Source organism: Oryzias melastigma, unplaced genomic scaffold, assembly GCF_002922805.2.
Source record: "Oryzias melastigma strain HK-1 unplaced genomic scaffold, ASM292280v2 sc00262, whole genome shotgun sequence".
Lineage (NCBI taxonomy): Eukaryota > Metazoa > Chordata > Actinopteri > Beloniformes > Adrianichthyidae > Oryzias > Oryzias melastigma.
The window spans coordinates 277,504-290,286 of NW_023416896.1; the positions used below are offsets into that span (position 1 = coordinate 277,504).

At 42.8% G+C, this 12,783-nt stretch overlaps 2 protein-coding genes across 2 annotated transcripts in view; one reads left to right on the plus strand and one right to left on the minus strand.

Moving 5' to 3' along the window:
- Nucleotides 1-792: 792 nt before the first annotated feature.
- On the plus strand, nt 793-10,092 carry rgn (regucalcin). The gene is made up of 8 exons (XM_024265448.2): nt 793-940; nt 1,939-2,135; nt 3,672-3,854; nt 3,924-4,024; nt 5,439-5,553; nt 8,209-8,340; nt 9,647-9,801; nt 9,870-10,092. The coding sequence occupies exons 2-8, from the start codon at nt 1,973-1,975 to the stop codon at nt 9,918-9,920; spliced, it is 900 nt and encodes a 299-aa protein (XP_024121216.1). The 5' UTR covers nt 793-940; nt 1,939-1,972; the 3' UTR covers nt 9,921-10,092.
- A 190-nt stretch (nt 10,093-10,282) lies between these two features.
- LOC112142202 (formin-like protein 2) overlaps nt 10,283-12,783 on the minus strand; it is a gene marked incomplete in the record, with an annotated part of 11,390 nt that continues 8,889 nt past the window's right edge. Inside the window, 3 exon segments of the mRNA XM_024265447.2 lie at nt 10,283-11,577; nt 11,662-11,785; nt 12,362-12,457. Coding sequence (XP_024121215.1) covers nt 11,489-11,577; nt 11,662-11,785; nt 12,362-12,457 — 309 coding nt within the window.

Consider the following 12,783-nt stretch of genomic DNA (forward strand, 5'->3'; position numbering starts at 1 on the left):
AAGTGAAGGAAAACCCATTAAAATGCTTCCTACAAAGTTTAATAGAAGATTTAACAAAACTGAGTGACTGATTTGTTCAAACTCATTACAGGTTGAACTGTTCTTTTTCTTAGTATATCATCTTAGTCCATGTTCTGTGAGCACATACAACATCTCAGTTCCAGTTCTGGTTGTCCTGCAGAACAATAATGTTAATAATGTTTCTGATCTTTGAAAACTGAATTTTAGTGAGATGTAAGATTTTTCTTACAGCAAAGGTAAATTAGAGAAGACCTTGGTGTTTAACTTTAGCATAAAAACCTTCTGTTAAAGATAAGAGTCGGGATTTAAATAAACATTGATCAGTGTTGAAATCTCAGTTTATTTCTCTAACAAAACAAATCTGTTACAACAGGAGTCACCAACCTTTTTTAACTGAGAGCTACTTCATGGTACTGAGTCTACCAGTTTCAAATAACAAATTTGCTCAGTTTACCTTTAGTTCTACGTTATTAATAATGAATAATGATACTCATCTATGTAAAAGCACTGATTTCTCATCATAAATATCAACAATAACAACAAGCTAGGAAACAGATATAAATATTCAGCACTTTATAATCTCAGCAATTGTTAAATTTTCAGATGATCTCTTACATTTTATGGAAAAATGCCTCATTTTATCACCATGTTGTTCCATGTTTATCGATGATGTCATGGTAAAGAATGTACACATTTTGAAACATGCAGAAGCTCATATTAGATCCAGTAGACCGAGTATGAGGTCAACATCACAGATCACATTTCTAACCTGATGTTCAGAGCAGAACCTCCAGCACCAAACCCAGAACTTCCCTCTGCTCTCAGCTGGAGGGGCGGGGCTTGATGGGGAGGTGGAGCTTTTGCACAACAATTTCTCACGTGTTGCATCTGCGAGGAAGTCTGCTAGAATTTCTAACAGGTAGGTCTACGGTCGAATCTGGGTCAGAACTCCACTCCAGCCTGCGTTATTCTGAATTTGTCTCCAGTCCGGTTCGGGTCCACCGGCTCGAGCAGAGCCGAACTTTGAGCCGCTGCATTTATGTAACCGAGCTACGACCCGGTTCGAAAGACTAAGACCAAAGCTCAGACTGGAGTTCAGCTGAACGACGTGATTGTTGGGAACACGACCCGCTGAACTGAACCGGGTCACGTGACAAACAGAAAATCTCTGTTTTGACAGAGTCTGGTTCGAACCTGTTAACAAGTGGACTGGACTCCGTTAACCTGGTCCTAATGACCGCTTTTCTCTACTTCCGGTTCTGTCAGGGTCCTGGATCGAACGAAGTTCGTTTCGTTTTTTTCTCCTGAGCTGGACCTCCAAACCAAAACCAGAAACTGATTGATGGATCAGATCCTGGTTTTACACTGACTGGGTTCCGTTGATGAAACTTCAGAGCCTCAACTGGACTAAAGACCCAGATCGGATCAGATCAGATCAGAGTGGTATGAAGTAGTGATGTGACGTTCTGTATCGAGGCTTCGAGGCATGTGTCGAGTAGTGTAGGAGGTGGTGTACGAGGCTTGCTTCATCTAGGGGCTGAGAACGATGACGTCCGAAGCTTCGCTGCCCACACTTTAGAGAAGACCTGCCCCCCCCCCCAATTACTGGTTTAGCACCAGCACCCATTAAATCCACCTGTACTCTTACCTCACCTTAATGAAGCATTACTCTTTAGTGAACCAATTTAGACAAAGGCTTCAGTGCTTCAAGAAAGCTTCATTTGCACATCACTAGTATGAAGAGGTTCGGCCGTGGCTGCAAAAGTTCTGTAGAAAACATTGTGGATCGATAACCTCAGACGTCACTCTGGATCCACCTATTAGATTCTTCACAGCAAAATTAAATTAGAAATGTGGGCGGGGCAACCCCCCATTTAGCTGATCCGAGCCTTACATTGAAATATCCTGCTTCCATAGGATAGCATAGGACCGGACCACAGGGCAGGTGAGCATGTCGTCCGTGACCGTGGAGTGTGTGGTGAAGACAGCTGCTCTGATTGGTGAAGGGCCTGTGTGGGAGGAGTCAGAGCAGAAGCTGCTGTTTGTGGACATCGCAGGAGAGAAGATCCACCGCTGGAGTTCAACCACCAACCAGATCCAGTCAGTCCAGACAGGTCAGAGGTCAATCCTGTCTCACCTTAGTCATCACAATAATCATTGCTGAGCAACAATAAAAGTAATCAGTTCATCATTGCATAATTCTCTGTAATCAATTGTAATTCAACCCATTTTTCAAAGGAGGATTTCTGAAATAGTTTATTCCAAAGTTTTAATTTGAAAATCTGTTTGATGAAAAAAATAGGATAATAATATACATGTAATAATATTTGATTCAGGCTGTGTCCAAATTCACCAAGACATGGTGTATTCTTACAATCATGGTTTGTGATGGCGCTGACTCTAGACGATGATTCGGAAACTACAGACGTTAAACATGAATCAGCTGGAAGAGAATAAAGTTCTGATCCACCTTCAGGTGCCCATCACTCTGCCTGAGTATTTAGAGGGAAATACAAAAGTCGCTGAATGTAATTAATAACTTCTATATACACTGTTCCCTCACTATATCACGGCTGACCTTTCACCGTCTCACTGCAGTTATGCATACTTTTATAGTCATTCTTTTTTTTTTTTTACAGCCCACTGTGTTCTCCATCCTGATTGGGTGTTGACCTTGTCAATCAATCTCCTCTGAACTATGTCTCCTGTACAGAATGTGTTCAGTTTTCCTCTGATCGCGGTCAGATCTTTCTTTTTATTCCATAAAACTGGACATATTTTTCTATAAGGGGTTTGAACATTGAGACTTTAATCATGAGAGAAAAAAGTCAAAATGTTCCTGTCTGTCTGAGAAAAGTGTATAAAGTGTGTAGAGAGGAGTTTTACAGCCTCAAAACATCTAAAATTCTACCTCATGGATTTCATTTATCATATTAATGGAACTTAATATGAGCCGTGATAAACGAGAGAACACAGAAGTCTGTTAGCATAATTATAATATTGTTATTAAGGTCATTTTCAAACACCCCAAATCACTGTACAATAAAATAATAAAACAAATAAAAAAACGAGGCAAGAAAATATCTCTAAATCAACATCTAACAAGTCAGACAAACATCAAACTGTTGAAGACCCAGAACAGGAGTCTGTTACCCAGATACGAGTAAGAATTAGTTAGTGGATAAACTTCAACTTTCTGCTATAAGCTATAGTCACTTTCACGGTCTGTCCTGTCCTCCTCTGAGTTCTGAGAACGCTGTATTAATAATGATCCTGTGGGTCAGAGTTCGGGGTACAGCCCACCGGGCCGACATCCTGGGGAAAACCCAGTCCAAGCAGGGGCGACCACATCTCTTAGCTGGTTCGATAAGCCTTTGGGATTCTGATGTGTCCAGGGGGAGGATGATTGGGGCATCTTTGCTTTGGGCTGCTGCCCTCATGAACATGAAGACCATGGGTACATATGGGCACATGGATACATGTATCCATATGACCCATGGATACTCGGTCAGGAGGTTTAGTAAGGGGAAATGCTAGCCACTACATCCCGTGCACCCTTGTCTATATGGATATTTAGTGTCCCAGCTGTACCGTATTGGGGGAGGTTGTGTCATTTATGGCAGCAGATTCACCTGCTGGTCTTATTCCAGGCAACACGGTTGGCTTCGCAGTTCCTCGCAAATCGGGCGGGTACGTCGCTGGGATTGGCCGCAGCATCGTGGCTGTGGATTGGTCCTCTCAGATGATGACACCGCTGGCTAATGTCGATGAAGACAAACCAAACACAAGACTCAATGATGGCAAAGTTGATCCAGCGGGACGGCTGCTGGCAGGTAAGTCGGGGTCCTGTTGACTCATCTCCCTCTCATAGATGTCATGGTACCAGTGTGCCGACTCCTCAGGTACAATGGCGAAGGAGAAGCCGGACGTCCAGCTCGAGAAGAAACAAGGATCTCTGTACTCTGTGAACTCTGACCTTGCAGTGACCAAACTTCTCAGCCAGGTACTGTTACACCTGTGTACTTTGGGGCAATACTTCAATAAAAAAGCCACAATTATTGGAATAAACTCTTGGATGTGAACTACTTCACATCCTTATGAACAGTCAAGTCCAAAAATATCCACGTTAGAAAATGCAGAACTTCCCTCGGATAAATGCTCCAATTACAGCTGTTTGTGTTCTATTTTTTGTTTTCATTTGTACTGGATCAACACAAAAAAGTCAAACCTGAAAAAAATTCAGACAGAACTCCAAAAAGGACTGGATGCTCCTGTAAGGTGTGATTTGACAGACCTGAGGCAGGTGACAGGGCTGGGCAATATGGTAATAGCACCTGCAACCAGTTAAAATGGAGTACTCAACCTTTGTGTCAAACTTTGTAGAAGCAATAGATGAAAAAACTGGAAAAACATGGACAATCTGAGGCTTACAAGTCCATCTCCTGAGACGGTCATGCTCCTCCATCCACTGTGAGCAACCAGAGGCCTACAGCTCTACAGCTAACCTCTTGATAAGGACAGAGAAGCACAACCGATGGAAAAGGACAAAGGTTTGCAGGGAGTAGTGGATAAAAAATCCAGATGAACTCTCAAACAAATTGAAGATGACCTACAGACACAGGATGATGGATCATCATCTGAGTGATGGAGACACTGTTATATTATAGGAGACCCAGAAGGACACCACTGCTTACACAAAGGCATAAAAAAACAAGACTACAGTTTGTCAACCAATATGACTGAACCACAATCCTCCTGGGAGAATGTACTGTGAATGGATGAGACAAAAGTAGATGTTTTTGGTAAACATCACGGGGTATGAAGCTCTCACAGAACATTCTAGCATGTTGGCCATTCAAAGAGGTTTTGGACTTTTGTCTCTAGATGTCTTGACTTTGAGAAGGCTTTTATTAAATCTGACTTTGCCAAAGAATTCTGGGGCACGAGTCAAAAAGCGGCCTCTCCACCAGAGGTCATGTGACCTCTAACAGGAGCTTTGTGCTTTAAAAAAAGCTTATCAGAAATGGTTTCAAGCCACCGGAGAGTTCTAAAAGGGCTAACAATGAGTCAGATCTGAATCCCACAGAGGGTTGGACAGTAAAGACCAGAACAGGCTGGAGAGACCTCCCTCTTAGAAGTAGTGGTGGTGGTGGTGTGGGGGGCTCATCTCTGCTTTGGCTGGTGAACCCCTACTTGTTCTCAATGAGCAGAAGAAAATGGATGGATGGATAGACATTTTACCAACAGAGATATGTTTTATTTCCCAAATCACCTCAAATCTGGAACATGCTGAATAATATGGATCATTCCTCTGAAAACTGTCTTCTACTTGCTTGACCTGAAAAACGAATTGTTGATGTCACTGAAAGGCTGTTGGTATCAGATTGAAAAGTTGACTGTCTAACCTTCCCTCACAGGTAGACATTTCCAACGGGCTGGAGTGGTCTCTGGATCAAAGAACATTCTTCTACATTGACAGTTTGTCTCTGACTGTTGATGCCTATGACTACGAGCCAAACAGTGGATCTCTGGGTAATTAACCTCCTGCAGAACACCTTCAGCTTCACAGCAGATGCAGACACACCATAGACTGTAAAAACAATGGACAGAGCGAACAATGAGGTCCCCCATTGGAAATGCATTACTTCCTCTCCTCGTGAAAGTAGGCCGCCACTTTCACCGTCAATTCCTGAAACGGATACCGCCATTTGCAAACAATCTTCAGCGATTGGTCTGAGTCATAGCTGAGTCATGGAATCTACAGGAAGTACTTTCGCCAATCAGGAGTGAGTTTATTGCAACCGTCTGCCTCTTTCCACGCCTTGACCACGAGACCGACCGCGGATGTAAACACCTTCAATAACGGCGGCTCGGGAGAATGGCTTTTTAGGTTTCGTTGTGACCACGTGGTCAGAAATCCTCCGGCTCTTTTCTAAATGACGTCGTTCCTGGTTAAGTTTAGGATTACGGTTATGGTTAGGGTTAGAAAAGCAAATTGTTCGTTTGTGGGGCTGTCTGTGATGCTCACGCCTCCACCAGGGGACGTGTCAATCGTGGAAAACACATTTAACACGTTTAGGACCGCGCGTATTATATGCACGCAAAAACCGGTTTTGGCGTATATTATACACGGCATTTCCCAAATCGTGGCATATGTACGCATTTTACTGAGACTGGGCTGATTATACAAGTCATTGTTGAAGCCTTTGAGGGAGAAGCATTCCAACATTTGATTCTGTCAGCGGTCCTTTGGGATTTACTTACATTTATTCATTTTTGTCGAGATAAAAGGAGCATTTGGGTGACGCTGCAGCAGACCGGCGCGTGTCCCCCCTCGCGCGCGCCGCAACTCGTCTCTTTACATGCGGCCACGTTACCGTCTGATCAGATGCACGTGAGAAGTGCGTTCAGCGGTATTTAAAATAAATAACCATCCTAACAAGTGAACAGCTGGATCTTTTTTCTGTTCGAAAATACGACCAGGTCCTTTCTAGTTTGTCTCGCGCTCCTCAGGCGGTGAAATGAAACTTTGGTTGGTGATTTTATGCGCATATATGCAACGTATAATTTATAAGCTACAATGAAAACAGTGAAAAAAAGAAAAACGAACGTTAAACAAACAAAAAAGTCCAAAGCACATAACCTCAGAGTGAAATCTATTTCTACAGAGTAAATCCTCATCTAAAAATGTCGACAGCATGCTCCTCTTGTTGTTTTAAACTGCTGCATCGGTACATTCCATTGAGGAAAACAACAGTAGGACAATGATTGGTACATTGTTGAATTGTAAAGTAGGTGTTAAAAGGTCTTCACGGACCCATTGATGAAGTCTGCTCCCATTGGCTACCCGTCATGTGTCACTCAAACCCCCCAGACGTTCGACGTCAGACCCACAAACACTTATTGAGCCATCTGATTGGTCAATTTATAACTAATAACTTGTGATAAGGAAAAAAATCTTTAAAAAAATTAGGATTAGAAAAAAGAAGTTAATCAGAAAGCAGCAGAGGAAGAATGATTATTCTGACATATAAAATGACTGAGAAATAACTGTCTGTTTCTCAATGGAAGTCAATGGGACTTTGGCCTTTTTGGAACCCAGTGGTACTTCCTATTTGGAACACGGAAGGAGGGGGGGCTTGCTCTGTCCAGTTATTTTATATACAGTCTATGAGACACACTGAGGATCAGCTGTTGCACATGAGCAGCAGGAGATTGATCCTGGAGCTGTTGTTTTCAATGCCAATATAGAATCTGATTTTTCTTTACATTTTAAAAAAAGCTGTTTATAAATTGCCGTGGGGGAAATACATAATTGATGCTGTTTTTGTAGGTTTGTGCCCTAAAAGGAAAAAGGACAGTCTTTCATCTTAAGAGCAGGTTCAAATGAACATTGAGAGGTCATTGACAGTATAATCACTGGACAGCTCAACACCTCCCCTCTTGTGTTCCAAATAGGAAGTTACCCGATGGTTTCAAGAAGTCAAAATCCCATAGCCTTCCATTGAGAAATAGACTGTTATTACTCATTTTTTTCATCTAAATAACCATTTATTCTCTGATACCTTCTTCTTAACATCTTCGTTCTAATCCTAAACTTATATTTTTATATATATATATATATAAATTAAAACGCTCACCCATGATTGGAGACAGTAGTTCCTCTAAAATTGTGACTCAGACCGACTCGGACGAATCACTGTTGACAGGCTTCAAAATGGCAGCAGACAAACAGGAAGTCACGGCGACGGGCTTCGGCCTCATTTCGTGGGGGCTGGAGATAAGGCGTTATCCATGGGTTATATCAACATCTTGATATGTCCACTGATTCTACAGTCAATGTGAGGGATACAAAATCAAGAAATCCACCTCAAAGACTTGATATAAATGTCACCATTTCTTTAAGTTTAAACATCTAAACATGCTAATACACAAAACATAATGAATGAACTTTGACTTGATCATTTTATCCATCCTCCACTCATCTTCACCAAACAGTGAAGGAGGGGTCTCTTTAGAGGATAAGATTGTTTCATTCACTTTGCTTTAGCTCAGATTTGATATTTTTTCATCACATAGATGTTGACTGGAAAACATTGGTTATTTAAATTTTTGTCAATTATCAGTTTAGGTTCTTTCTCAAAATGTAAAGAGTGACTTTTGTGTGTGTTTCTTAATGTCATTCAGCTAACCGGCGTGTGGTGCATCAAATGAAGGAGGGGGAGGGGCTTCCTGACGGGATGGCCATTGATACTGACGGCCGTCTCTGGGTTGCTTGTTATAATGGAGGAAAAGTGATCAACATTGACCCCACCACTGGTGAGTGCTGCTGGTCGCACTGGGAACTAGGGATGTCCCGATCCGATCACGTGATCGGAAATCGGGGCCGATCACGTGGTTTGGGACTCGATCGAAATCGGACTCCTTTGTCCGATCAGGATCGGATATTTCATGAATTCTCATTATGATCACAGCTTTATATTTAGTCTTATCATTACGGATAAATACTCCACTAGAAGTCTGCATGTCATGAAAAGATCACAAAATGTCATCACCAGAAAACGCAGCAGAAAACGGCAGCAGCTCAAGAAGAAGGCTAACGTAAACAAAGCTAGCTAGAAAGCTAACTTCTGGGACCAATAAGTCTTTTAAAAACGCTTTAAACTGACAGCAAGTGTCTCTATTGGTTTGTCATAACTCAAACAACAACCTCCAAAGGTATTCCAACAGGAAAAGACAGTATTTGTTTCTTTTTAATGTGAAGCTCTTCGTGCTGCAGACAGATGGCTAAACAGCAGCTGCTAACTGCTACATGCTAGCGCCGTGATTTAACTCCTTAGGACCCGAGCTGTCCTTTGATATGCCTGTTTTATTTATCTAACAGAGAAATAACATTTAAGAAAATTAACTACTGTGGTAATAAAATCGAAAATGTGATGTCTTAAGAACTTAAAAAATAAGCAAATACTCTTAAAAATAACTAAATGAATAAAACTGATAAATTTAAACTAATAATGATATCAGCTATTCATGAACACTCATCAAATGTTATGCTAAAACAAAGTCATAATTTATTTTTAAGAATTTTAAATGAGGACAGGAATCACATTTGGTCAAAAATGTTCAATAGATCTAAAGATGTTGAAGCTAAAGTCACTAAACTTTATCACATGACTAATTATCACTTATATAACAAGATAATAATATTTTTTTCCTAGTTTATATTTTATCTATTTTTACTTGTTTATTAAAGCTACTTCACAGAAGTGTTTTATTTAAGTTTTTAATGATAAAAGAAGGTTAATGAAATATAAATAAGGGACAACACTAATCTGTTTCTTCAATTTATTCATGTTTTAAATGTCTTATAAAAGTATCGGATTGGGACTCGGTATCGGCAGATACACAAAATCAAATGACTCGGAATCGGATCGGGCCCAAAAGAACCTGATCGGGACATCCCTACTGGGAACTGCTCCAGTTAGCCTCTGATCTGTAATCACTCCTGTCATTAAATCACCAGCGGGCCCCTTCACACCCAAAAAATCCCTGTTTTGTTTCACCCATTAATGACTGGAAAACGGCTTCTCGCTGACACATGCAGCACCTGTCTTTTTTTCCCCAGGTGTACGTCTGCAGACCATCTCTCTGCCAGTGACAAAGGTCACTTCCTGCTGTTTTGGAGGTCAAGACTTTTCTGACCTGTTTGTGACCTCTGCCAGTCTGGGCCTCGACCAATCAGAACAGAGCCAGCAGCCGCTGGCAGGTAACACCTTCAGGGTGAGTGCTTACTGACGTAGGGACCTGTGTGTCTTTCACCCAGTGACTGTCAACATCTGTGTGTGCAGGTGAGAGGACTTGGGGTTAAAGGTCAACCATCAAAGTCATTCTTAGGATAATGCTCAGAAGGTGGAGACCCATCCGGGAAACCGAGCAGCTGTTGGAGCAAATCAAACACAAACAGAATCCTCTTTAATCTCATCAGCTGGTTAGAAATAAGAAAACTAAATCATCTGACTCACTGGAAATAAAGTCTACCTTAAATAAAGTCTACCTTAAGTTGTCAGTTCAGCAGATGCTTCTGGGTGTTGTGGTTTCCCAAACAGACCAAAGTCCTTGTGTTTTTTTTTTGACAGGGTGTGTTTTATTTTCACACCAAGTGCAGGATCACGATCAACAAACACGAGCATTGCTACACAACCGGCTAGAAAACATTTGTACACGTATAAAAGTGTGCTGTCCTCTTCAAGGTAATGATGGCGATGAGGGCGGGGCAGAATCTGTATGAAGGCAGGTACATCCAGAAACATTATCTGATGGGGACCGGTAAATTGGACCTTTAATATCAACACCAAACAGAGATTCTGCTTTGGGTTGGTATTTCTGGCCTCTGAATGAGTCTCACCTGTCGGGGTCTTTTTGAGGAGACATCTTTTCATGCGAGAGTAATCTGATGTCAGCTGACCTGCAAGGTCCTCGCGAACTTGGATAGGGTGTGGCTTTAGGAATGGTGGGCGGAGTTACAGATGAAGAGTTTGGCTGAACTCTTTCAGTTTGTTTCTAATACTTTCATGGTTTAGCAACTGTTTGGTTCTAGATCCGGGCTGTTAGACTTCAGGCCTCAAGGGCCGGCGTCAAGCTGATTTTCCAGAAATCCTGCCTCATCTGCTGCTGATTACCTTGGTCAGGTGTGTTTGGAAAATAAGGAGCATCAACAGCAGGTTGGTTTGAAAACATATAGGACACCGGCCCTCGAGGCCTGGAGTCCGACACCGGCCCTCGAGGCCAGGAGTCCGACACCGGCCCTCGAGGCCAGGAGTCCGACACCGGCCCTCGAGGCCAGGAGTCCGACACAGGCCCTCGAGGCCAGGAGTCCGACACCGGCCCTCAAGGCCAGGAGTCCGACACCGGCCCTCGAGGGCTGGAGTCTGACACCCTTGTTCTAGATTCTGGATCTGAAAACCCAGAAAACAGAACTGCAGGCAATTAAAGAAGCAGCACCCTGAACACCCTTCAGCCAAGGTCAAACAGAACCTTTCTGGTGGACCTTTCTGGAGCCAACATGTGTCATGGATGCTCAGCAGCACCACCTGTTTCACTGCTCAATTCTCAAAGGCAAAGCACCATCAGTATTTGTTCTGTGATAACGCTGAAGACTTTGACGCCTTTGACCAGAACCATGTGACAGTTTTCCAGCTATGCAAGAATTTCTTGTTTTAATTCAGAATTCTCTCTAAAATTGTAAGAAATTTGTAGCTAAAAGCCCATTGTGTTCTAAAAAGACGTTCTGCTATAAAAAGGGATTCTTAGTCCAGATTCTCTGACTGTCGTTGGCCTTCAAACATCACACACATGAATCAAAATGATCATAAAAAATGACAAACATGGTTCACATTGGTCAGTCAAAAATGTTCAAAGTGCTATTTGGTCCCAATAAATAAAAGGGGTGTGGACAGCCGTGGAGTCTTCAGTAGTGCTCGTCTGGGAGGGTGGGGTCACAGAAGAAGCGAGAGCTTCGTTTGGCTGATCGAGCCGTGAAGGGGACGGTCTTCAGAGCTGCAGGTGAGAAAATGCATCAGCCAATTGGGTGACAGGTGCGATACCTGTTTTGACGCCGACCAGGTGTGACTTCAGTCTCACCTGTGATGATATCTTCAATGGCGCCGTCCTTCCCTTCGTAAACGTGGCGGCTGTCTTTTCCTTGTCGGCGTCGAAGCTCGGTGATCAGCTCTTGCTGCTGCCGCTTCCCTTTGTGGCTCGGAGACTGTGAAGGAAAAGGGGAGGAGTTTGTCTCATCATGGCTGCAACAACCATAGAAAAGGCAAGTCCCACCCACTGAGAAGCATGTGACATAGCTTTGAACTGGATCCATCTTTTGTACAAGTCTCTCTCTCAAACATCAGCACTCCTGCCTAATACCAAGAAGGTTCTGGTTCTGATCCCTGTTGGGTTCCTCTCATCATTCAAAACATGCTTCTTAAGTTCAGGTTATCATAGTAAATCTCTGTTTCTCAATGGACTTGCCTGCTTGAACTACAGTCAAACACATTTAAAGGCCATTTCTTTCCTGAGTTTGGGGTTTTAGATTTTCCTAAATCAAACATTCAACCCTTCCATGTGACCTTTACAAAGGTCGTGTGGATCTTCAACAGCAGTCTCGTACTGCTGAATGAGGAGGGAAGTCAGACGTTGCATCAGGCTGCAGTCTGAATGTTTGTGTCCATCTATGTGTGAACTGTGTGGTTCTGTTCCTCTCAAACACTGGTTCAGCGGATCACTCGTCACTGGTCTGAGGACAAATCGGAGGCCGTTCTGAAGATGTAGATGTGTGGGAGCTCACCTTGCTTTCCTCCTCTTCTTGTTGCTCCTCCTGCTCCAGTTTCTCTAATAACATTTGCTCCTGGCGCCTCCTCTGCTCATTCTCCTCATCTGCCAACTGAACACAGACTTTGAGACTGAATTGCGAGAGTCCACCTTGGAAGGCCCTCCCCCGACCTTCACGTGGCACAAAGACTTTTCCATTTCTCTGTTCTATGTGGTGGAGAGGGGCTGTAGCACCAGGAAAAACCTTAGAAAGGCATTTAAAATGAAGTGAAAAAGTTCTAATGTAGCATTGTCTGTATATGAAGAAGTGGAAGTTTGACAGTTTACGGAGTGTTCCTGACAATTTTAGTATTTGTTTGTATTTTTCCATCTCTAAGAGATCACTGTGGGTGGGGCTGAGGTGTGGGTGGGCGGGGTGTTGGTCGTCACTTACCCGGT

What these genes read in the sequence shown, in the direction of transcription:
- rgn (XM_024265448.2), top strand. Translation starts at nt 1,973, where the DNA reads ATGTCGTCCGTGACCGTGGAGTGTGTGGTGAAGACAGCTGCTCTGATT. An exon ending in AGCGGGACGGCTGCTGGCAG is followed by an intron (nt 3,855 to 3,923) that starts GTAAGTCGGGGT and finishes CCGACTCCTCAG; the next exon opens with GTACAATGGCGAAGGAGAAG. An exon ending in CAACATTGACCCCACCACTG is followed by an intron (nt 8,341 to 9,646) that starts GTGAGTGCTGCT and finishes TTTTTTCCCCAG; the next exon opens with GTGTACGTCTGCAGACCATC.